At 39.9% G+C, this 26492-nt stretch overlaps 1 protein-coding gene across 1 annotated transcript in view; it reads left to right on the forward strand.

Moving 5' to 3' along the window:
• PLCL1 (phospholipase C like 1 (inactive)) overlaps positions 1-26492 on the forward strand; it is a 186185-nt gene continuing 159693 nt past the window's right edge. The window contains exon 1 of the mRNA XM_082285445.1: positions 1-490. Coding sequence (XP_082141571.1) covers positions 218-490 — 273 coding nt within the window. The 5' untranslated portion in view covers positions 1-217. The remainder of the gene's footprint in view (positions 491-26492) is intronic.

Raw genomic sequence — 26492 nt, forward strand, 5'->3', positions numbered from 1 at the left:
ACTTCCTGCGTGCTCTCCGCGTCCCCCGCCCCGCTCCTTCGGCACCGCGGAGTCCCGCGCGGGCCCCTTCCCCCCGGGGGCGGACATGGCTCCTCCGGGGAAAGTTGGCGCTACCGTGCCGTGAGAGGAGCGCCGCGGGACGCCGTCCGTTTCTTCGTCTGTGTGACTCCCCCGCCCTCTCAGCGCCCCGGAGAAGTTGACACCGCTCGGCGGGGCGATGGCAGAGGCTGCCGGCGGCAGAGAGCAGCCGGCGGCGGGCCGTGCTCCTCCCGATGCCGCTTACCATGCTGAAGAGGAGCCCGAGCCAGCATCGCTGGACGCTTCGGCGGCAGCCGGGGGCAGGAGGCGGGAGCGCCGCAGCGGTGTTTCGGCCGTGGGTGCCGCGGAGCGCTTCCCCGGTGGCAGTCTGGGGCCGGCGGCAGCCCCCGACCCCGACGCCTGCTTGCTGGAGGCGGCCAAGGCCACCCCGCGGAGGAGCAGCATCATCAAGGTAAGGGTGTGCCGCCCCGCCGGGAAGTTTCCGCTGGTCCCGCCGCCGGCTTACCCGGGCTGAAGCCGCCCTCCGGTGCGTCCTTGCCCGCGGTGGGGGGCCGGGGTGGGCAGAAGGGTGGTGGGAGCCCTCCGGGGATGGGCTGCGCGCACCCTCCGCGCAGGTGAAGCGGCCGCTGCGCCGCGCAGCGCTGCTGCCCTGCCTGCGGCGAGCAAAGACGGCGGGGCCGCCCCGGAGCCCCCGGGGCAAGGTGCGTGCCCGGACCGAGCGGCTCTCCGGGGTCTGCGCTGGGGGCTGCTCCCGTTGCCACTGAGAGGGGTCGGGGTCCCTCCCGCGCTCGTGTGTGACCCGTGGGGCAGCTTCCCGCCGAGTTGTAAAGTTTTTGTGTAGTAGCTCGTATCTGTTCTTATTTAATATTTATGAAGCACCTGGAAGGCAGAATAAATAGCTTCTACAGCGCTGGCTTTCTTCGTTCTTGAGCAGCAAAATATGCAGTGTCACAGATTAACAGAAGGTGTGTTTGGAGACGGACTGTAGTACAGGTTGTTGCGGAGCAGCACCGGCTGTTTAGCACCTATAACGTGAAATTAACTGGTCGGGCGTGATCTTAAAGCCTTCGCCTTTGTTATAATCTGGTAAGGAAAATGGCTTTATGACTATGTTAGTTCTTTTTTTTCCGGTTTAATTTTTTTAGAATAAACGATGTGGTTTTGAATTAAATGGCATCTCCTTGCAAGAATGTAGGCTTAATCGCCAGTTTTTGGGGAACCGATGAATGAAATCTCCTGGGCAAACTTGATTTAGCATATGGTCACACGTGATCTTGTAGTGATTTGCACTGGGAAGGCATCGGGAGAACAGCAGAAAATGAGACTTCTCATCTGTAAATGTGTGAAGGCACTGGGTAGAGCTCTACTTCAATGCCAGAAGCGCAGGACGCATGCTTAGCTCTTGCAGCTTCGTATGTCTATTCAGAGAAAGAATAGATAGCGGAATACTTTCTTTTTGCATTTTAAAATGAGAGGAGACCGAACTCGTTAAATGCAAAAGAGCCTTGAAGACCCTTTGCAAGTTTCACCTTGAAATATTAACCCATTAAGTCCAGCAAAGCGTTGAAGGGTGGGTTTAGTTTTCTAAAGACATTCACTGAGTATGATGGGAAAGCTTCCAGTCTGAAGTTGCATAAATGTATAAATGCTTTACTAAATCAGGACCAAAGTTCTGTAACTGCACTGGTATGGATATGATATTTTCTCTTAGATTTGTGTGAAGATTTCAAAAATTGAAAATACACAGTCTTGGATTTCAGTTAAAAATGTATCATTATTTTTACAGACTATACCAGTTCCATGTGGTAGATATGTTTTAATGTCGTATATGGTGTATTATTGTTAATAACTGAGTAGCATTTTCACTACAGCTTGATAACTTGATATTGATAATTTAGCACGTCTACTGAGAGTGATAATGATCACTCTTCTAACTGGAGGAAGTTTCTTGAGCTATATCCTAGGATGGTGTTTATTAGGAGAAAGATTCCTGACAGAGGTAAGAAAGTATTGATGTTCTTATACAAGGAACTGGTAAAGCCTCATCTGAAATACCGGGTAAACTCAGTTTCCTGTGCTTAGGAATGGTGCATTCAAACTGGAGCAGGTGCGTAGAAGGATAACTAGGATGGGCTGATAAAGTCGCTGGATTGAATATTGTATGAGGGGAAATTTGATTTCTTGGACAAAAGCAAAGGATTCCTATGCGTAGATCTAGTCAGGAAACGAGAAGGTTATTCTAGGCCCTGTAAAGGTTTGGAATGGTCTTATGATAGAAGTGGAATGAAAAATACCATTGTTAATCTTAAATTTATTTGTTAAATAGATGGATTAAATTAGATAACATGGCCATGTCTGATAGCAGGTGTCTGAACTTGAGAATTCACAGGCTGTGCATCTCTAATGCACAGTGTTGGGACCCTATACAGAGCATTGCATTTCTTTTCCCACAAGGTTGTCTCAGTGGTATATAAAAGTGTTTTAAATCACAGTTTTCCTTGGGCATTATACTAGGAGATGCTATTAACTTGGGGTAGGAATTAAATAATTAATTTTTCTGCATTTTTTGGAATTTCTAATGTCCTAGGACATACTCATCAGGTGTTAAATGCAAATTTTAGTTGGACTTAAGATAAATCCCCCCCAACTTATTTTACGTTTTTTCTTTTTTCAGGACTTCAACATGCAGGATTTCTGCTCAAGCATTGTGTGTATTACAGGGAAATGCATTTTGTAATGATTTATTATATTTATTTTACCATATGTTCATATAAATCTATAGTCAAAATAGTATTCTGTTGCTTTCTCTAAGCTGATCTTATCCACTGAAAAATGCAACTTAAGGAAGCAAAGGAAATTGCACAGTAAGGACAAGCTCTTACTTTGCAGGAGTTGAACACTCTTGCTCTGTTTTGCCATTTGTCTCCCAACTATTTGAAGGTGTACTTTAAACGTGAGTGGTCTTGGTCAATTAAGCAAAAAGTTAAAATTCTGTAGATTTAGATGGTCAAAGTACACTTTTAACAGCATTTTTTCCCCCAGCTGTCTTTTGGAACTCTGCAAGTCTCAAGATTAGCATCTGAGAGTTCAGTTCCAGTGGAGGCCAGACTTGCTTACCTTGGAGTGTTCTGGCACCCACAGTGTAACTGTGAAGTACAAAGACTGAATAGGGACTTGCTTTAAAAACCTTCCCTGCAGCAAATTCCACTTGGCATACATTGTAAGTAAAATATGAACCCTTCTAAATAATCTTCAGTGCATTCATGTGCTCTATATTTGGCTTCAGAACCAAGAGAACTCGTTTATATAAAAAGAACAAAGTGTAGCCAGAATATTTTTATTCCCATTTTGCTTTGCTGATGTTCACAGCTTTGTAGATTGAGGTAAATATAAAATAAGATTCGTGAGAAATAGTTGTAGCTGTTCTTGTGCGTTAGGTCATTTCCCTAATACTTGTGCATTAGTTGTTTTTTTAGGCTTTGTGTTTTGGTTTGGGTTTTGGTTTTTTTTTTCTAATGCAAGGAAGAGGTAAATGATCTTACTACAGAACTGGAACAAGAAAGGGAGTTTGCCATGAGGAACCTGAAATCAGTGGACAAGAGTGCTTGGAGAGAAAACTAGAGAAATGGCAAGAAATCATAGAACTTGACCTGTTTTCTAGGAAGCCTAGAGATGGACTGTGCATTGACTAAATTATTTGCCAAGCATTTCCTTTTTTTTCTTTTTTTTTTTTTTTTTTTTGGCGTGTGAATAATTTAGGGCCAGTTTTTTGCAAATAAAATAATTGCAACCACTTTTAGGCTGCTAGGAGAGCAGAAGACAGTGCTTGGAGAACTGGATTTCTGCTTTCTTTACATGTAATGCTTTGCAAGCCTTCCTGTGTGGGGGGTTCTAAACAGAGTTGGCTGATACTGTTTTCCTTCTGGCATGTTCCTTCTGACATTGCCGTGTATGAGCACTTTAATAAATGAGTAGGAAGGCTGTGTAATTTGTTATATAATGCTACTGAAATACTTTGTACCAAAATATTTCTCTGTCAATTCTTATCAGGCTTCTCTCTCTGCTTTGTTTGCATGCAGGACAAACTTTTGGGATCATGTGTTTGTTTTCTTCCTGGATCTTTGTTTTAAGATACTGTAGCAGATAACACAGCAGACTGTGCCCATGAAATGAACTTGAAGTAGCAGCTGCAGGCTCTTTAACTCGAGAGACTTTAACGTCAGTCACAGTAGAGCTATGAGACCTTTCACTGAAGCTCTTCCAAAGGCTACTTGCCTGCTTCATGCAGAGATTTTTTTTCCTTTAAAAGCCAGTTGAGTTGTCCTTGCTCATAATATACTATTAGCCTAAGAACTGCAGGTTTTAGGGTTTTGCAATTGAATTAATCAGTGGAAGTGTATCAAGATAGCCAGCTGTCTTATTTCAAGACTTGTATTTATGCTTGTGACATTCTTAGCTTTAAAAAAACAGACCTGCAATACAAGCAATGAGGCTTAGTTTCTTTGTTTGTGTTCTGAAGTGTGGTGACGGAATTTAAGTGTTTTAAATATGTGCCACATCTGTCTATGCAATGTAACTGTTTAAGAGTTTGTTTTCAGAAGACAGAGTTCTTCAGAACTGTAATGATTCTCCAGTAGCTTTTACATAGCTTTTCATTGTGTAAGCTTGCATTTAGGCACTTGTTGCTTAATAATCTGTAACTATGACTATGTAAGATTCATTAAAGCTGATCAACTATTTGATAGTCCAGTGGTGATTTTATCACGATTGCATTCTTTGACATATATGTACCAGAGGAAAAAAAAGAGAATATTTAAGTTGAGATTGCGTTAAATAATGCAGTAGAGCCTAAAAAAGTCTTTAGAAGGGCAAAAGTGACGTGTCTAGCCATGCAAAGACTGCCACAAAATGAGAAATTCACCAGATGGATCTGGAAAAAGGTAACTGGTGGGTGTTATTTTTATGTATATAAATTCCCAAACATTGTGGAGAGAGAAACAGGGAACTAATATCCACTCTCTTTCCCAGAATGTGAAGGCAGGGAAAAAAAACCAGTGATAATTCTTTAGCAGCAGGTTGAAAATAAATGATAGTATTTCCTGATGCAGCATGTGAGTAAACCATGCACTTTACAGCCCCAGAAATCTGTGCAGTCAGACATATAAATGGGTTTGAGCAGGTTTGAAATGACAAATTGATGAAGAGAGCTTCACAATGCACCCAAAGCATCTGGCTTAGAAAGTTCTTAAACCAGAAGTGCTTGAACTCTGGGAAGCCACAGCAAAGAACTGACCACTTTGTACTTCCTTGCTTCTTATGTGTCTCCCAGGCATGTACTTGTAGCTGGGATACCAGCCTAGGCTGACCATTATCTAACCCAGTATCTGTTAAAAAAAAACTTAAACGAACTGTTAAGAGACCCAGGAGACTGGTTTCCATTATTGCTAGTGTAAAACTTTCTTTGAGTTTAAAAGAAACTAATTTGTTAATTTAGTTATTTAGAATTAATGTTTGCCAGCTTCACAAAAGAGAGGCAGTTTGGAGATATTTTTTGGATTGCTGTGGCATAGCTGTTTATCTTTTCATAACACTGCACCTGTATTCCATACACGACTATTTTTTCAGTTAAATCATCTGTTAAAGACAGGTTTGGACAGAAAACAATACTGGTTGTAGACCTGCTTTTGTCAAATGAATTAGTGAGGATGGACTTTGAACTGTTGCATTTATCTGTAAGATACATTCTCATGGGGGCAGTAGGCATTTCGGACTGGGGTTTAACCTCCATCTCTTTCCTCTTTGATCTTAAAGCAACATTGGTAGATCCAGTATGGCTGTGCCTAAGTTGGTAACACTGTAGTGAGAAAGATTTAAGTCTTGTGGAATTTATGTCAAGCAGTCAATAATTATTATTTCCATAGCAATGGAAACCACTATATGTAAAATGATTCAGGTGCAGGATTTGGGCACATGGGTCTTGTGAAGCTGTCCTAAAGGCTCATCTGGCTGTGTGTGATTTTCAGAGATCTAGGCTTTGCCAGAAAAGTTTCTTACAGCTTTTTTTTCTGTGAAGGCCTGGAGTCACTCTTGCTGCTGGGCACTTATCATGTACCTTGTGCTAAGTTAATCTGTCAATAATAGTTGGAGTTTTCTTTCCATTCAGTTTCCTGGAATTTTTCATGTTTAGTTTAGACTTTCTGATGGTTACATTTGCCTCAAAACACAGCAATTCTAATTTCCAGGCATCTCTGCCCTCAAGTTACTGAAGTTGTCTTTTCAAGGAGAACGTGGGGCCTGTCTAAAAGTCTCTTAAAAATCAATGGGTGCCTTTACACTGACTTACCTAAACTTTATTACTTGAAAAATTTTAAACGAACCCAAACAACCTACATCCAGGCCAAACTGCTTCCTTTGAAGTTTATAGCAAACTTTTCTGCTAACTACTCTAGAGTTAGTCAGTATTTCTTGTCCTTTAAACATGAGGGTACAGATGGATAAAGCATCGTGTTTGAAGTGTCTTTCCATACCAGTTCATAGTAGTCAAGGTGATTTGAATGTCTTGCACTGAAATTACTGAAAGGTGACCTTTCTGTAGGATAACAGCAAATCCAGTGGTCTGCAAACACAAGTTCTAGCAGGTCTTTTCAGGAAGTTGTTTGATAGGTTTTCTAGGTAAGAGGTAGGAACTGTTAAGGTTGGGAATAAGAGATGAAGTTGGTGATAGTGGTTGATTCGTGTTCGAATTATGTACATAAAGACTTTTGTGCAGAAGTACATAAATAATAACTAAAAATAATATTCTGATGAAGTAATGGTGCTGGTGGACAGAGCAATGGCAGAGGAGGAAAGCTTTCTACTGTTTTCCAAGTATGTTAAAAAGCTGTTAATAAAACTGAGTTTTCATATCTGTGCAGAGATGCAAATCCTGTTTCTCATGCTAATATTTTATTCATTTTGTAGCTCCACTGAGATCAATGCCATCTGTAACAAAAATGTTTTAATTGAGGTAACGGTATATTTTTTTTTCTGTTCTTCCCTACAGTAGATATGAAAATGCAGGCAGTTACTGTAGAACCAATAATACATCTGCTGTGGTGAAACATTTAGCTGATCGTTCTCATAAACTTAATCAGCATATTTGATTGGTAGGTGTAATTTCTGCTAATATCGGGTGATTTCTCTAAGAAATGAGGAAGGATGATTGATATTACTTTTAATTACACACGTATTCTAGGTTTCTTTTTTTTTTAGCTAATGTGGCTTGGAGGTTTTGACATGCATGACAGTTTAGAAATGTCTCAGACTTGATTAAAAAAATAGGTGCTACAAATGGCTAAATGCCTTTACTAAGTACTAACAAATTCTGAAGACTCAGATCTTTGTATGTATAGGTTTGGAAATGTATTTACAATCAAAACCTTGTTCTTAAATCTGTCTGTGTCATAAATATTTTGGGGTTTGAAGCCTACTTATGTAGAATCTTGTTTTCTGGAAGAGTCTTATGTCAGAAGTTTGCAGTTTTAAGTGATCATTAAGCCCCTTCCTGAAATGTGTTTAAACTGCTGATATTATTGTAATATCTTAATTTAGTCATGGTTCATTGTTTAATGTGTATTTATTAAGTTGAAAGTCTCTGAGCATTAAGACTGTATACAGGCCCTAACTAACTGGAATCAAACTGAGGTAAAATATTACTCCTGTTCCAGAGCCACTTATATCAACAAAATTAGCCTTGGGATTATTATTTGAGGCAGCATGCAGTAATGTTATTATGGCATGCCTATTTAAAGGTGTATCACAGTCTAAAAGGTAACTGGCACCAAAGCATTACTACTTTGTTACCATGCTGAGGGGATTTAAAAAATTATATTCTAGCTGTAAAGGTCTACTGTGAAGATTTGATCCTCATCCTGAAGGAGGAGAATGCCTGCTCAGGGGAGTGAGTACTGACACAATGTCTCTTAGATAATGCCGGCTGAAACAGCTACAGAAGACATTCATTAGAGACATAGTGAATTTTCCCTAGAGGCCCTCCATCCTGCAGGATCCTGGTTGACCTTCTGGTTGATCTATGTTATGCTGCTTTGGCCCTTCTTGAAGGGGTTAAAGGAGCATGTTTTTGCTGCCCAGTTCCTTGTTCAGAGATTTGTTCGAAGTGCAAATGTGTTTGAATACTTCAAAGTTGTCATATATTGATTTGTGTGGGTGTAAATGGCTAAAGAAGAAGAGTGGTGGGTAATTAGAACTCTAAAATCATCATTGTTCACTGGATGCTTGTTTTGGTAACTTGGATATAACTTCTGAATGGGCAATAAGAATCTCAGTTTGATATCTATTCAGTATGAAGCTGGCTACTTAATTGCATATCTTTCAAATAAGTCTAGAATCAGGTAAAGTGCAGTGCTCAACATTTATTATTTTACGGAGTCAAAGTCTGTTAAGCTAATGTTGAATGGTGATTCTCCCAGTGTAATTTGGACCTATTACCTGTATTGTATTATAGGTGGACACGCCATGTTTTTAATTAATTAGATGGGTTTGATGGATTGGTAATTTGTTTTGATTGTAGGCTATGAAAAATTTTTATGCTATTTCACTCTTTAAGATAGCTTGGAGGGAAAATACAACAAAAAAAGGAGTTCCTTAAGTAAAATGCAGGGTGCACTTGTGGTATGAGATGTGTGCTGCTCATGGAAATTTGTCAATATCCATCTCGCTTTTGTGTATACTGGTGGACCTTTCTCTGTTTTATGTTCATGCATCTCTTAGAAAGTGTGTCTGCTTAAAAACCAAACCAAAACCAGAAGAAAAAGCAGCCAGACAAACTTCTGCCAGGAGTATTGATGAAGAAGATTCCATGAATTTGAGAAATTCTGTTATATTGGATCCTACTTCAGTTCGTGCATTTTGAGGAGTAGGTGGTGCTTTGGAGACTGCATGAGAATGTCAGCTACACCATACTTGCAAGAAAGAGGCAGGAAGTAAATAGCAATAGGAGGTAAAACTCCTTGATCAGGAATCAGATGCTAGTTCCTGAGTACACCAGGAAAGCCACAGGATGGAGCAGGGTTAGAGCATGTCTAGAAGCTCAAGTGAAATTCAGAAAATTGGATTATATGTAATCAGAGTGCTGCTGAGAGCAGAGGCTGTCACAGAGAGCAGGCAAGGCTGAAATAAAACCAGGGAGCCTGGCTGGGAGGTTGGGCACTGAAGTCAGGAGTCAGCCAAAAGTGCGCAAGCAGGGCAGGGGTGAGGTGAAGGACCAGGACTTGAGGAAGAACTTTGAGCACAGCCATGGGGATCCCATTTGCAGACCCAGCGCTGAGCTCCCCTGCAGGGAAAGTCACACAGGACAGAAAAATAACAGTTTGTTGCCTGAGCTGAATTGCTCTTGTTTTTTGGCCCTTTGGGCATGTACCCTGCTAGAGGTGTGTTGGCGTTAAGAGGACTGGCAACGGAATGATGTTAAATTTTGGGGCGGACTGGGGAACCTGTAAAAGGGCACAAGGTGGCTGCTAGGAGGCCAGAGGGCTTTTTTTGCCACAGACGTTTATGGCAGCTCTGGTTGAGAGCAAGGGGAGGATGATAGAGGGCTGCCTTGGTCCTGCTCTTGTCAGCTTGGTGGTGATTCCTTGCATCCTTCTCTTCTTAAGTGAAGATTGCTGCCTGTTTGGGCATCACTTAGTAAGCTTTTCACACCCCTGTAGCATTTAGGCAACTTTACCATTGTACATTAGTATCAGAGTGATGCTTTAGTTTTGTTTTTGTTGTTGGGATAATTTTCTGAGAAAATAGATGTTCTTGATGGATTCTGTCAGTTTTAACCTATTTGCATAGAAGAATGAAAAGCATAATATTTACTTAACGTGAAGTTTTCTCTTAGGACATGAAATACATTATGGGCAACACTTATTGTAAATATAGATGAGTTCTGGGTTCTGGCATTTAATTTTTTTATAAGCTGTAGTTTTGCTTTGAAGACACATGTGATTTTTTGTTGTTCTTTTAATTTAATTTTATAACAACTTCCATGAATATCTGATTAGAAGTTGCATTTGCTCACCTAGAGGGACTGCTGGACTCTTTGAGCTAGAGCTATCAGGAGAGAGCACTGTGAATGGATTGCCATAAGATCCCTTCTCTTTTTCTAAATGAGATTATGTAGGAGGTTATTACGTTAATTTATCAAATGTAATAGTTTAATAGAAGAGCTGTATTCCATTGGAGTATGACACACCTCCAGGCTCCCTCATGTAAATGCTGTAATGAAAAATTCTCTCAGCACTGGCTAAAAAATAGATGTTGGAATTCATGAAGCGTAAGAAAAAAGACTTTCTGCAAGTGTTTTGTGTTCAGTGGTAGATGGAACCCAGTCCCCCATACTGCCTGGAAGCTGCACAGCCTTCACTGGGAATGCTGTGCATGAGCTCTGCTGGAGCCGGCCTCGCTCTGCGGGTGACACCCAAGCCTTGGCACAGGCATAAAGTGAGGTTAGTTTTGGGACATACACATGGATGTATCCTGAAGGAAGGCTTGTCTTCCAGTGTTATGTAAAATCGGTTGTACTTGTGTATGATTTGGAAATGCAAGTCATGGTATTCATGTAGCTTGTGGATTTCTTGCTCTGTGTTATGATTCACAGTGGCAGTTGCTCCCTAAAGCAATGCAGATTTTCAGTATAAACATAGTTTCTGCAGTCTGAAATAAGTGGCAATTTTCCCATTGCCATCAATGGGGAGGGATTGGTTTGAACACAAATACCTAATCACTAAACCCTGTTATTTTACTTTAAAATTTTCTTTTTCAGACTCTTAAAATGTTGTTAATTTTGTTATGCTGATTCTACTTTGAGCTAGGCAAGGTTTGTTTGGCAAAACTGTATGACTTTAAATATCAGCACTAATACTGCTGAAGAATGAATTTTGGGGGATTGTTTCTAGATAAGTTCTTATTAGAAGCACAAAAAAGACTGAGTTTTTATTAGAACTGAGAAAAAAATAGAGATTACTTAATTTGCAGCAAGTACATTTGTTTATTGTTTGCTTGGCAGTGCTGCTGTGGCATCTGTGTGCTGAATGCAGATTTACAATTCTGTTCATATTCAATACTTCTTTTTGCTATGTCTTTATGGATGAGTGGGAGTTACCCTCATACATGGTAGTGAGATACAATACTGTGGTGGACCGAGCTAGTGCTTAGAAGTGACTAATTTCAGTGGACTGATCCAAATCTCAGTTTGGTCTGGAGATCAAATTGGAGCCTTTTTGTGGACTTCACAATATTCTCGTGGTACCCTTGGTTGCCACAGAGGAGCATTCCCTGCAGCAATACCTCCCAACTTTGAAGACTTGGCTGCCTTTTTTTTTAAATTTTATTTTAACCATTTTAACTACTTTAATTATTTTACATTCTCATGCTGAGCATAGGTTATATAGACCAGTCCAAGGACCGTGGTACCTTTCTGCAGAAGAAGCTGGGTTGCAGCAGTAGATGTAGGAGGATAAGTAAATTGTTTGGCTTGGGAGAGTGAAATGTGAGTGAGTTAAACATCGTGCTTTGCCTAGGCTCAGCAGCTCTGCTGGGAGGGGCATGGGTGTGGGGAGCAGGTAAAGCTTAAGTGGTAGGAAAAAGGTTGTTTTAATGAGATGAGGTTAATATCCTCATTTGCATTGATCAGCGTAAAGACTGTAAGGATGTCCCATGAGCTGTGAAATGCTGACATACAAGCACTTGTGATAAAATCTTGTGACTTTGCCCAAAGAGCTCACCTTTCTAAGGGCTAATGTCCAGTATCACGTTTAGATGTGAGCTGGTGCTGGATGGATGATCCCGTTCACCAGGAAGAGATGAGACTGAGAGGAACAGGGAGCATGTTAAGCGGGGCAATGCAGAGCAGAGAACTGAGATGTTGGGAAGCTGCATCTTGTACCTGCTTATGGCAGTGCCTGTGATGTCTGGGGAAGAGAGCAATTTTGTTCCTTTTGAAATTATCAAGACTTACATCCTGACAAGTGAAAAACCCTGGTGCTTAAGAGTACGCTCTTATCCTGTATAGCAGTACCTTGCCTTCCAAGTATGGAGGACCACACATTTTTCTTAGCTTACTGAAGAAAATTGGCATAAAGCTGGTGCTTGGCTTCCACGTAGCCCTGCTCTGCAAAGAGGAAACTGTATCTTACTTGAGACCAGCTTTTAACTTCTCCAATGATATACAGCCCTCAGCTTGAATAAACAGCTATATCCTACTGCAAGTGCATTTGGCATAGCTTTTAGGAATTTGAGGATTGGAAAGGAACAGTGTGGGCACAGTGTTCTGTTCACCAGGAGAGGAAAGATCAGCTTTTTAACCTAAGAAGGTTGCAGCATTTTCTGTCTGGTTTGAACAGTTGTGAGGCAAAAGATACGACCCTGCTGAAATGCACCATTGGTGGGGTATAGTCTAGAACCTTATATTTAATTTGAAATGCCATTTAGTTTGTTTACTTATCTGTACACCTACTCAAGGATTGCAGAATGTCTCTAGCTTGTGTTGTGGCATATTGCAGCCAGGAGCACATATTGCACAGCTCTCCAAACACTACTCAAGGAAAACACTGAAGTGTTTGTGTCTGGATATCTGTATGTTCTAAAGAACATAGTTCCCACTTGCTCAGTTTATTATCTTCCCCTTCATCTATGTATAGAAGTATTGTATATATTTTGCATGATAATAGAAATTCACAGAATATGTTAAATTGACTTTTTATGCACTAAATTTATGCACTAAATTTAGCATATTGCATAATTTTAGCAGTGGGAAATTAGTGTTTTTTCCTTGCATGAATCCAAGAACTGAACATGGTGGTTATTGGAAGATAAACTTTTTTGAAAAGGCTATTTTAATTCAGTATTGCAGCAGAAGTATATGAATAAGAAAGTCAAGTATGGTTTACACTGCTAAATAACTTGCATATATTGGAAATATTTCTTTCCATCTCGTGCTCTTTTTGGTATACTGTAAGAACAAGTTGGAATGGTTTATTTGAAAGGGTTTTCTTTAAAAAATTGTGTATGGGCAAGTATCAAGTTTTGAGCTGATGGTCATCAGGAGGTAGCTAGAACTAAAGCTGGTACTAGAGTGCCTATGTGGTGATTTGCATTAGTTCTTAATTAAAACAAGTTTCTCTGTGGACAATGGCCACGGGTCCATTTCTTGTAAGACGGAGATTAAAATAAGAATGAGAACAACTAGAGAATGCAGAAGACCAAACATTGCATCCATAGAGTGATGTGTGTGTTGCAAAATTGGTGTGCTGACCTACAGCCCGAGCTGGTGGTTTCTGCAAAAAGCTGCTGTAGGAGGAAGAGAGGTGCAGATTCTTGTGCTGCTGTGGCTGACTGAGATACAGAGCACTCCTTGTCCCAACAGAATTGCTTGAACAAAGGTGTTGCAGGCCGGAGATTTTGTCTTCTTCAGGCCTGTTACACCAAAGTAGGATTTGATCTGATCTACTTAGGTAGAAAAGACTAATCAGGAGCCTTTGGTAAAACTCTTGGTATCCCAAGTGAATGTTATCTTTGTGAGTGCTAGGTGGTAGTTAGAAATGAATGCCACCTTTCATGGTAGGGCCAGTGAATGCCCACCAGTGGAAAAATACCAGTTACTTGCATCTTGGGCAAGGGAACTTGTTCTTTGGTCTTCCTGGCTGTGTATGTAAAAGGTCAGCTATACTGTTGAGTTAATAAAATAGTTTGTGTGTTGGTTTGGTGTTTTTTGTTGTTTGTGTTTGTTTTGGGTTGGGTTTTTTTTGTGGCTGATTTTCATGCCTACTTGTATTTTTAGTGGTTGTTCAAAATGCATTTTCTCTTCATGAACTGTGTATGTTTCTAATTAGGGGTTGATATCTGAATGCATTGGGGAGCATTTGGGTGTAACATTGCATTGCCCCTTTGGGTTTATTATGCTCCAATAAAGTAATTAATGGATGAATGCAAACATGAAATTAAATTATATGAAAGAGTAATGTTGTAGCAAAAATGTAAACATGCCGTGTGTTTGTATAACTTGATATCATCAGTTGCTTCTCAGGTGACTTGGCTACTCATTAATCTCTACACCACATTTTGTTGAGGTACAAAACTTGAAGATTTTCCTCCCTCTTTCATGTTTTTGAAAATACAATGGGTTTTGTTTGTTTCATTTGGTCTGGTGGGGTGTTTTTTTGTTGTTGTTGTTTTGGTTTTTTTTAGTTTAACTATTTTGTTTTTACTGTTTTACCACTGCATGTATGATGTGTGTTTTGGTTGCTGTATAAAAGATTTTACTACATCAGGAAGGTGTTTGGGGTACCTGTCACGCTTGGCTGTGTGGGTAGTGGCAGTTCCATTGCAATTTTAATTTTGGATCCCTTTTAAAAAAAGGCTGGAGAGGCTAACTTCAGGACGATTCAAGACTCAAGACATCAGGGAGGTATTTAGCATCTGTCTGGAAAGACCTGAGATGGCCTGACACATGACAGCTTTTAAATGAGCTAATGGTGTCAGATGAGCCACTAAGAACCAAAGAACGCCAGGCTTCTCTCTTTTCTGTGGTGATTTAGTGCTCAATAGCAGTAAAATAATCTAGGCAATGCACTAGGGAGAATTGCTGCTTTTCTCAAGTGGTTCTTTAACTTTTAAGATAAGCTTCATGGTGTTTCCAGTGATAATAATGATTAATGCTTCCTTTGCTGTTGACTGCTCTAGGGTTTGTTTCTTGATAGTTTATGTACTATATGAGAAGTTTACCACTGTCTCTCCCAGCAGATCACTTCCAGCCATGCCTAACTGCTTAATTAATTGAGTCATTATGATAATGGCTTCATATTTGGTTTTACAAATCTGTGAGTGCCTTCTTCCCTGAGGACACCACTGTACTTCGTTCTGAGAGGTGTGAAAAGCAAGAAGAAAAGTTTAACTGCCAAATAACTGCACCTAGGTGTGGATACAAAAATGCTGTTAGCAAGAAATTTTCCTGCTTCTTTCTAAGCCCGTGGGATACTTTTCTCTCTCACGAAGAGATTAGCAGAGTTCTGTAAACTATGAACACCTGCGACCTTGTAGAACGATGTTCATGGTAGAAAAATATTTTGACAATGGATGTTTTAGGATTCTAGCCAATCACCCCCTAGGGGTGGCTGATCCTTTGTCCAATTAGACTATGAAGAAAAAAGTCTATAAAAGAGTTTGATTTATTTAATTATTTTATAATCTTGCTGCACAATTCCTGCCTGCTGGATCTCTCTCTTCTCTTCGCTACGGCTGCGGGATACAGTGATACCTAGGATCATTCAGAGACTTGGAAGGGAACAGCTCAGGAAATAATTCCATGCTCCAGCTCACTTTAAAGTATGTTCTGTCTTGTGAAATGGTGTGCTTTTAGGAGAAGGACTGGTTGGCCAAAAGAGAAAGCAGAGCTTGCAGGATGTTAGCGGCAGGACCCTTCCCATGTAATCTTATATAAATAATCTGCTGGAGAAATTGTTCCTTGTATTAATTACGGTACGCATGGAGCCAAAACACAGGGATATACAGGATGGTGTTGGAGTATCTGTTACTGGCAAAATACAGGGAGATACAGGATAGTTGGAAGTATGGATTCATATAGACAACAAAGGTTGTGATGGACCTACAAAATCCTTTCCTTGGAATGGGGCATGAAAGGGGGGAAAATGTCTCATGAATCCAGTTAAAAATTTTTCATAACATTTCTCCTGTAATTTTTTTCTGTAAGCAAGAGTAGTGTGTGTGAAAGCTTCATCCTGGCTAGCCATACTTTGTCTATCCTGTAAAGCCAGTGCCTGGTGTTGAAAGTCAGGAACACAGGAGCCTGGCATTTCTGATGTGTCTGGCAGCTTGGCAGAATAGGCTGGATATGTAGAGCAGGGGAGCAGTGCAGAATGCTTGCAGTGAGACTTAATGTCTGACTGGTCTTGACTTTAGTATTTCTAGCCTTTGCCAGAGACTGCTAGCCATTTTAAAACAGCTGCTGTACCTTGTTTTATGGCCAAATACCTTTGCTCTTTCCTGTTCTTTTTCCCCCAATCTTATCTTCCCGCTTAAAAATAGACCAGTTTATTTTACTGCAAAGCAAACTGGTCATCAGTTAATGGTGAAGATCATTGATTACATTGTCAAGTTAAAAACTGTACATCTGCAATATTTTTTCCAGATAATTGTGGTGTTTGCCCTGTAAGTTGGATTTAAATGTATGCTGCTTTGAAACAATTTGGAATGTGATCACTGTTTTTCAAACGTCTGGAAAAGCCACAGTGATGGTGTTCAACCTGTGAATATTTGCTCAGATTTTTTTTTTTCCCCCCACTCACTCTCCACCATAACCTTGTTGCTGTCAACTCAGAATCTGCCCCTTGATCTTGGTCTGTGGCCTTGCCTGTAGTGGGAATTTCTTGGGAGTGGAAGACAATTTGACTAAAGGTGTAAAAACAGCACATAGAAGCCCAGACTATAAGAAAAAGTAGTCTACTGCCATTGTGATGTCCTGCTACGAGTAGGTTCAACTGAGACATGCTTTGACTTGATGCATTTATCTAGTCAGTCTTGTATCTGTGCTGTCCCTGAGTAGTTGAAAGCTAAGTATTGAACCAGTTCTTTCAGTGTTTGTGGTTCTGCCCAAGATCACCTTGCTCACCTTTACAACAGTAGGGTTTGCCAAGACTTGTGGGAGTGTTGCACTGTGGTGCCAACACTGAACTACTGCGAGTGACAATATCATGTTGTCAGCAGACTTGTTGAATCCCAGTGCATTCTGGGGTTTTTTTTATCATGCTTTTAAAAACTTTTGTTGTATTTAACAAAAGTATGGTGCTGTGATTATTCTTTCTGTACTCTTCCAGTGTCCCCAGACTTCAGAATACGGAATAAGATAGAGAGTTTTCAAGCAAAAACTAACTTTGGATCATGTAGGGGTTACTGTGTTTGTTTTTACCCCCATAGTACTGTTGAAAGCTTTATTATTTTTGTTGCCATGATAACATAGTGGTGAGTCTTTAGTTCATGTGTAACTATAGTTTCAGAGATGAAAACCCCATGCTTCTTGTGTGTTTAAGATTGATGGTAAGAGAAAGAAAGGCAGACACTCTGTAAAGATGCTATGCAGCACAATAAAAGGTTGTTTGTTTTTTTTCAATAAGCTTCTTCCCCACAACCAGTATGGTTACACTTCTGATTAAAAAGAGGATGCTGGAGAAACAAATGCCAAGAAAGCACAGCCAAGAGATTATTTCATTGAATATGAGAGGAGTCTTTGTGATTGCTCTGTAGAAGGATGAGACTTTTAAACCACTGTATGAGAAGAGAAATTAATTTATTTTCTTCTTCATTTGGCTTTGAGGATGTCAGATATCTCTCTTGTGTTTGCTGTCAGTGAGGTTAAAGAGGACACAATGTCTCTTCTGCTGGGCTGTTCGGCTGCAGCCCCAGCCTGCACAGCCAGTCTCCCTGCTGACCACAGCTGTACAGGTAGGAAAATCACTTTGGAATAGCTTTTACTGAAGAAGACTGTCTCAAATGTGACAAATATTGCTTTGTGGGACAAGTTGTTAGTTACTCTTCCTGCAGCAGTTGGCTTTAAATCTTAGTATATTTGTCATGTTGTCTTTCTGCAAGTGATTCTTCCTTTTTGCATAGAAGGATGGAGATTGTGTACGTTACTCTCCCAAGCAACATGAAAAACTGAAGATTCTTGGAGGCTGATCCTAGCTAGCATTCAGCATTCACCTTTTATAGGAATGTGTCCTGAAGCTATTTAGGCTTCTTATTTTTCCAGACTGATGGAGTCTCTTTTGCCTGAGGATTTTTATTTTCAGTGCAATAATGACACTCTCTTGGCTTCATTGTTCTCTACCATTTTTCTGATATTTTTTTTTTTTTTCAATGCTTGAAGCAATTTCACCTTGGTATTTGATTGCTCTCTTGGAGTCTGTGCATTCTCACCAGGTTGGATACTTTCCCTTTGGACTTGTTCTCCCCTCCTGCAGCTGCTGTGGCAGTGTGGTGTTGTGGTAATTCAGGTAGGTCATAAATAACTCTTGACAGAGGCCTTGCTATAAACTAATTTCTTGGCTATTTGGGAATCCTTCAGTCAAAGAACCAATCCTTGATTGCCAGTTCCTGAAATCAAGACCTCCTGGTGCAGTGTAGGGAATCAGAATGTCTGACATTTCATTCTTTCCTGCTCTGTCCTGTACAGTTGTCTCAAAGACTAATTCATTTGTCTTCCTACAGTGCCTTTGGAATTTGCCAGCACTGTTAAAACTCCGTTACTTTAGTGAGAAGCCCCCAGACGGTGTTATATTCTATGGGTCCTATGAATTATAATTTTTGACACTGAAAATATTTTCAGAATGATGATTCATATTTTAAATGGATGAGGAAAATAACTGAAGGATGCAAGTATTATTATACTAATCAGTTTCATAGGAAACAATGCCAAGAGCTGCAATGACGGAACAGTGTAATGAGTTGCTTTAATCATGTGTTTGAGAAAGGATAAAATAATCTCAACCTGCAGTTTTTAGGAGGGCAAATAAACTTTCCTAAGATGTTTACTTTGGATACAAACTGAAAGGGATTTCAGAATGATTGCTTCTGTAGCCAAGCAAAACTAGAGGCTACTGTTACCAGAAATCAGCAGTTATTATTTCACTTAAAAATCTGTGTAGTTCTGCTTTATTTTTCAAATATATCTTGCTTTATAAAGTTACAACCATGCGAACGGAAATCTGCTTTCTATGAAATATCTACTTCTGCTGCTTTTGCAAAATACTTTGGCATATATGTTTCTATAGAAAAGGCAGATTGCTTTCTCAAAACTCTTGAGACTTTCAGGGTGGTGAAACCTCCTTCTCCCACAAGAGACACCACCAAGAGAAATATGCTTGGTGTTAGGCACCAAATAGCTGTTATTCTGGATACTGCACATGATGTATTGGAGATATATATATATATATATATATATATATATATATATATATATATATATATATATAGCCAGACCATACAGATTCTGAACTGCATAACCTGTTTATTCTTCAAAGATTCTTTTATCTATGGAGGGTCTGCTCAATAGAAAAACCTTTATTTTAGTGGGTTGTCAAATCTAAATAAGATCTCATTGAAAAATCAGCTCATTAAAAGGTGTAATTGCAAAGTATGTGAAAAGTGCTGGGAGGAATCTGCATTACTGTAGCCATGTCTAGAAGGTATAGTTTAGTGTGGGTATTAGTGAGAATAGAAAATTCTGCAGCTGAGCCTGGTTTAATTTCTTCCTGGTGCTTGTTCTTCTGAATGTTTTTGCATATAAAAGCTCTAATTTTTTTTTTCCAAAGATGGAGAAATATCAGCTGAAACAACCTCCTCCACAGAAAAGCCCTCCAAGTCTATTCTAGTAATGACATATAATTAGTAAAAATACAAATAGAGTTCTCAGTTCTTTTTTTCCTTTGAAGAAGCAAATGGTGGAGTTACAAGTTTGAGAGCATATAAAAATTTTAACTGTTACTTTGATTTGAGTGACAGAGGTATAGCTGTGGCACTTCTTATGGAAATGTGTTATTCATAACTAACTTCCTATTACTAATTTTTGCTACCAGAATGTTATTTAAGGCCATGAAATTTTCAGGTCTTATCTGCAATTTCTGGTAACCAACTGATTTTTTTTAAATTTTCTTTTTTTAAAGTGACTAATACAACTATTCAGGTAGTCTATGGGACGTATTTTCGGAGGAACTGTTTTCTCATTTCTAATTACCATACTTGGATTGTGTAAGGAAAAGCTCTGCAAGATGCATATTGCAAAATATTCTAAGCACTGTTTTCTTGCCAAGGTCCAGGTGCTAATGCTGTCGGTGACCATCCTTTTGAACTTGCTGCCAGTGCTGACAGGGAGGTGGATGCTATGGAGTTCGTAACTTCTGGCAGAGTCCCTGCAGCTCCCTGTTCGGGTGAAGAGACACTCTAGGGAGCTCTGTTGGTGCTCTCCCTCCTGCAGTGGCATAGTCAGCCCTGCACAGTCTGAGGGGATGAGGTAGAGAGTTTAGGGGTATGTGAGGAGCAGCCTCAGGCTCTCATGGGTAGGAATTGTAATTGTAAGCAAAGAAGGATGCAGAGGCTGAGGATGCTGCTGTGCAGCTGAGCGCATATGGGACAAGGCATACAGAACATTATTCCGCCTCTAATTTTCAGAGGATATTTGTTCAGAAGTGTAATTTCTTATCTTTCTCATGTTAATTTATTTTGCAGTGGCTTATAATGACCATCCCAACTGCCTTGATTTTCTCCTCACTGGAGTTGCTATGTTTGGCCTTGCCACAGAGTTCATGTACTGAAGTGTCCTTTTGCTCACTGTTCCTCCAGATGCTTTGTTTTATGATAGCTATTTTCTGATGATCCAAGCCTTGTAATAGTTGAATCTGTAAATATTTTTATTACATCTTTTTTAAGCAACATTACTGCAGAGCATGTTATGACAGTCCTTCAATTCCAAGTAAAGGAAGCTAACATGCTTTCCTTTTTACCCTGGGAGCTACAAAATTTTGGATGTTGAATGTAGTTCCTGCTGTAAAGCAGCATGGTAAACCAATGCACTGACAAACATGACTATTAAATTAACAGAATGTGATGGTTCAGAGCAAACATGTTCCCTTGGGTTAGTTTACTGGTAATTTCTTTTCTTGTGCTATAGAAACTATGGGGTTAAAATAGGTCTAGATGCCTAGACCTTTAGATGTGTAGCTCTGACACAGTTGTGATTTGGGCAAGATGCATTTTAGCTTATTATTTCATATTGAGATATTTTAAAGATCCAATTAACTGAAAACATGAAGAAAATGTTTTATTTCTTGGTTTATCTTGTAATTATAAATGGAAACTGATTGTTTCCTTTTTTTTAGTTCTGTTTTTAGAGAGGTTGACGAGGCCAGCTTTTCTTGTGCTGGGTGGGACCTTCCTCTAAATACTGCCTTGGTGATTCTTCCAAGGCCTAGGAAGGTTTCGAAGCTGATGGATGAATTATTATTTCCTCTTCCTGTCTTCATTTTTTCAATTTTGTTGTGGAAGTAGGAAGCAGAGAACTGCAGGCTTGGTTATAAATTAAATCCTTCAGGCTTTTCACAGATGTTTTTTGTACTAATACGTTCTTATTTAGCAAAACCTTGGGTTTTGGCTGTTAATCCAAGCAAGATCTTTAAATGATTAGTTAGGCCTTATGAGAGTGTTTATGTATGTTGATCAAGATGAATTAGAGATTGTTTAAAGGATAAGTTTTTCTGGCATCAGTGAGAGATAATTGCTGCTGTGCTGAAGCAACCTCAGGAAACCTCACCACTTAAACTACTGCATGTACTCATTGTGATATGCTTCTGATTGACTTCTGGTCTCCTCAGCAACCTCTTGATAATGATAAAGCTGACAACTTTACAAATGTGTGAAACAAAATAGTCCAGGATAGCAAAGGCCTCATTGCTTTGGCAGATGACCGTAGAACCTACTGTAGTAGCAGTGTGTACCCTTGAAAAGAAAACTAAGCTTGGGGTATTAAATTGTGTTTGCTATATTACATAGGTTTCTATGAAAGTAAATTCAAAAGATAAATTTGGGCTAGACAAACCTTTTTGAGGAGGGAACTATGTTAGAAAAAGATGATACAATTCTCCTAGATAATACTGCTCTGCTGAAAAATATTGGTACTACATAGGTCCAGAATTTGTCACAGCTGTGCATCAGAGATAGGTGAAGAAGAAAACATGGTCACTGAGACAGAGGTGTTAGTCTAAGTACTGAAATAGCTCATAAATATTTTTATTCCCACCCCAGCAATTCATGTAATGTAGACAGAAGCTTAGCATGTTCTGCTGCAGAGTGATGCAGTATGGACTAGAGTACTTTGAGAAATGAGAGGCTTATCTCTTGGATTATTCATTTTAATCATGGCAATGGACCTGTAAAGCACCACTTACAGACTCCTGGCTCTGTTCTTTGCCCTCTGTGTCAACCAGATGACCTCCCACCAAATTTGTGATGTAAATCACTCTAAAAGTAGACTAAGCCAGATACTGCCTTTTTTTATCCACTACACACTTGTGGATGGGACTCCATAGATACTAATGGAGGCATTTTTAAAAATAAGACTGAGACAGGGCACTGAAACAATTTGCCCACATGGACACTAAATATTCACCTTTAGGTTGCTTACATCTCATGTGTCTTTGGGCAGTTGTACTGACAATTCTAATGTTGGATTAGAAACATTTGGTAAGCCTGTGGCTCACAAATGATGGTTAATGTCAAAAGAAGAATCTTCTCAGTGTCCTGGTGAATGACCGAAGTACATACATCTTTGCAGTCTTTACACTCAACATTTGAATACAGATCTCATTCTTGAGTGCTGCATCTTCTGTTATGTGTGCAAAAATCCTGGTTTAGATATGTCATCTGTAAATCTTGTTTCACTTACTATTTCTAAAAGCAAGTAAAATCAGCTCTGATGTTTGCCAAGAGCAACAGATAAATCTATTTATTCAGTAAAATTGCTTTGTTGCTGATTCATAGGGGTGTTCCCTGTGATCTAAAGCCTTTGTATACATAGGCAAGGAGTGAAAAGACCCTCACCTTTGTGTGCAGTTCCTTTCAGAAACGGGAAAAAAGAAGAGATGGAGTAATGTTTTCCACTTGTCCATAGCGGGAATGATAAACTTATAAAACAAGCATAAACATATATATTGTAATGCCAATGTAATATTACAGTTGGACTTGATGATCTTGAAGGTCTTTTCCAACCTAAATGACTCTGGTTCTACTTGGACCTCTCTTTCTGACATTCATTTTCTGAGTTGGCAATTTTCTTAATTGGTGAAAAAAGTCATTGTGTGTGGGCAAATATATCCAGAGAATACCATGTAAAGTATAAAAATATACATACTTTGTCGCCACTTTATAATCTTAATCTTTCATTTATTTGGCCTGTGTTTATAGAGTTAAGAAGTGAATTACACGCTCTAGTCAAAACTGATTTGAGAGACTTAATACTTTCAGGATAAAACCCACAACACTATGTGAATTTAGCTACATGTAGCACATACTCAGCAGTAAAGCTGTTCTTACAGATGTGATGACTATTTGAGATGTGCAATAAGTAAAGAAAGGATGTGAAACAAATTTGCCTAACATAGACATTCATTTAAAACTCACTGTATATAGATTTAAAAACAAGTAGCTGCATTTGTTTATCCCTTTTCTGATATCAACACAAACAACAGATTTAACAGAAACTAGAAATATGAAATGTTGTATGACTTAAGTGTCTTTGACATGATGGGGGTCAGGAGTTTGCTTGGAACTTGTCCATTGTGAGCCCATGTGTAGCTGATCATCTGTTTATGATTCTTCACACATTCAAAGTCCAGTGGCTGAGTACGAGACTGAATGAGTGTGAAGAGTACAGGCTTCATCAGCCAGGCCAATAAACAGAATTTACTGGCACTCTGGGTACGCAGACTGCACAAGTACTTTTTGCCCAGCTCCAAGGTGTACTTTGGCTTCTCACTCTTCTGCTGAACAAAAAGACAAGCAAAGCATGTAAAGTGTAATTTGGGGTGGGACTTCTGTAGGGGTCATCCTTAAAGTTTTAATGAGGTTTTTCAACAGCTAGAAGTAACTTTTTCTTTACAAATAAAAATAAATGGAATGATTGCTTCAGCCTTTGCTGTTTTCCAGTGTCCTAAATGGCCTTAAGTGTCACAGTAGGCTTAAGTGGCTTGCTAAGAAAATTTAGGCTTATGCAAAGTAACTTTGGTCTTTTAAAAAAACCTTTTTGATTTGTTTCACGGTGTATTCTGGAGCCTGCAGACAGCTGTTAAGCTCACAATTTAGTATTGCATTTGAAAAATTCAGGGTCAGTTGTGGTAAAGAAATGTAACTTTTGTGGCTCTGTGGGCAATAACTTGATTTTGTGAAGATGTGACATAGCTTTTAGGAATAAGCAGCAGGTTAGAGTTTGAATTATAGAAGATCTATTTGAGGACTGAACTATTTGACTTCTCTCTGTACCAATTGCTGTTACATGTCTTTGTCCAATATTCATACAAACAGGATAAAATGGATGAAGTACTGCAAGAGGAGCAGTTTTGCAGCTCATAAGAAAATGGAGTGCTAGGCAGATGGCAATGTTTTCAAAAAGTAGAATATTTTTCAGTCCCAAATCAGGGGATTCATCACATACAGAAGTTGTGCCTGGGTTGATGCCTTAAGAGGCCTCCTAGAAATGGAGACTAGACATGAGTAAGGGAATAAAAGTAGGTATTTATTTGAAAGGCCTTCAAAGGTACCCTGGGGAGCCAGAGGCTACTGCCAAGATGGACCCCGGGTCACGAGTTCTTCACCCTTTTATAGGTTTGGTTCATTTGCATATCAGGGTTAATTATTCAATTAAAGCTTCAGTTTAATGATGTAATTTCCCTTCTGCTTGCCCTCCTTAGAGGCTCTTTGGTTTATACTTTTTGGGCCTAGGACAGTCTGGGTGTCCTTGGAGAGCAGGCCTGGAGAGGCTTTGTTATGCCTACCTAGCATGAGAGAGCAGAAGTTAACAGGCTACAAGAAACTTCAGAGTTACACACTAGGCAGTACAGAATTTGCAAAATATAAAAGTTAAAACCTAGGGCATCAGGGTTCATGCTTCAGCTCATCTTTGACCTGCAATTTTTGAGGTCACTGACTGGTATCGATGTGGAAACATGCATGGGAAGCCACCATAATAGATGCACTGCTAATAAGGACGTTGCAAATACTTGGAGAAAAAAATTTTAATCAACATAAATTGTTAAAGTGTAATAGTGGGATATTTGTGGACTAGAGGTTAGCAGCAGCTGTCAGCAAACAGGATTTGGAGATCCCTCTCCATTTGTGAGCATTATAGAAATAAACTGATTCATATGTAAGACTCATGGTTCAATGCTAGCAGGGAAGACCTGCTAAAAACTGCCTGAGTTCTTGGCAAACTCATGGTTTCACATATGTTGCAAAGCTAGGGAGGAATGCCCATAAAACTCTTGATTATGGAACACCCAGTTAATCCTGATAGTTTTTCTGTTCCTCAGGCTGTCCTCCAGCCTTACCAGCAGAGAAGTGAATCATCCTTTTCTCTTGATAGGGAAGAAAACATGCTGTCAGTGAAAAAAATTGTGGCTTTTCTTTCTGTTACCCTGCAACTCAGTCAGTAATGCTCTGAAAGAAAAGTCAGTGGAGCAGAAGACTTCTCAAAGAGAACCATGTCTGAAGGTAGGAAAAATCCCAGACTTTGCTCGTGCAGTTTTTGTCCCCCCCTGGTTCCTTTTGCTGGACTTTGCAGTTCAGGAGGTGAGCCTGCAGCTCTCCTTAAGCAGTACTGCTTCTACCCCAGTACATACTGGATCTAGAACAAGACCTGAAGGACTGACCATAGTACTGATAATGAGTAATTTCATCTGTCTGCTCCATGTACGTTTTCAAGTACTCCGCTTCTGCAGCAGTATTTGGGTGGCACAAAGAGATACTGTGTTTTTAACAATGTAAATACAAGGGGTTTAACAGTTTTTGCAGTTACCGAAGCTTTAAGTCTGCAATCAATTATTTAGTATTTATTTGCCATTTTTATCACATTTCCAAAACAAAGTGACAATTAGAGTTTATGCAGTATATCCCTCTCTATGACAAGCTTGCAGAATTCCACTTTCCCATTCAGCTAGAGTGAGTAGTGGGTTTTGATGGTGTGCAGTGTATCGTTAGGGATTTTCTCCCCCTTTACTATCTATGTAGGGATGGGTTCTGAGCTTGGATCAGTAAGTTTTCCTACCTTTCATTAAATGTTGCTTTCCTGTTAGTTAAAATTCTAGCTTATGGGAACCTGCTTTTTATGTTCTCCCTCTGGCTCCATCAGTACAGGTGGTGCACAGATGAGAACAATCTGCTTACTGCTGCATCCTGAAGTGTTAGGGAACTGTGTCTTTACCTACGAGATGAAAGGAGTTCATTGCCTGCCATGCCAGCCTGAGCCTCCTGAGGTTTGGTTGAAGCAAATGCCTAACATACTAGATTTTTACAGGGATTCTGCTGCAGTGGGTGTACTTCTGTTGCTGCGGGCAGATAGTTATGGTTTGCAGCTGTAGGACAAGACTGCAGCAGGCACCCTTGACTACAGTGCTGCCTGGTCTTGTGGGAAGCCTGCTGAGGTGGGCACGAGGCTGGCAGGGGCACAGTTTGGCAAACTCCCCTGCTGTGGTCGTTTACTGGGTACCGTATGCCATGTTCTGCCTTCCTTCTTGCTTCTCTTCTGCTCACTTGGGTACGGATGTTTTCCCACATTTGACTCCTTCCTCTCTGATTAAGCTGCTTGATGCATATTGCTGAAGTAGCCAGGAGCAGGGTGGGTGAGACTCTGCCAT

The sequence above is a fragment of the Coloeus monedula genome, assembly GCF_965178545.1.
Source record: "Coloeus monedula genome assembly, chromosome: 7".
Lineage (NCBI taxonomy): Eukaryota > Metazoa > Chordata > Aves > Passeriformes > Corvidae > Coloeus > Coloeus monedula.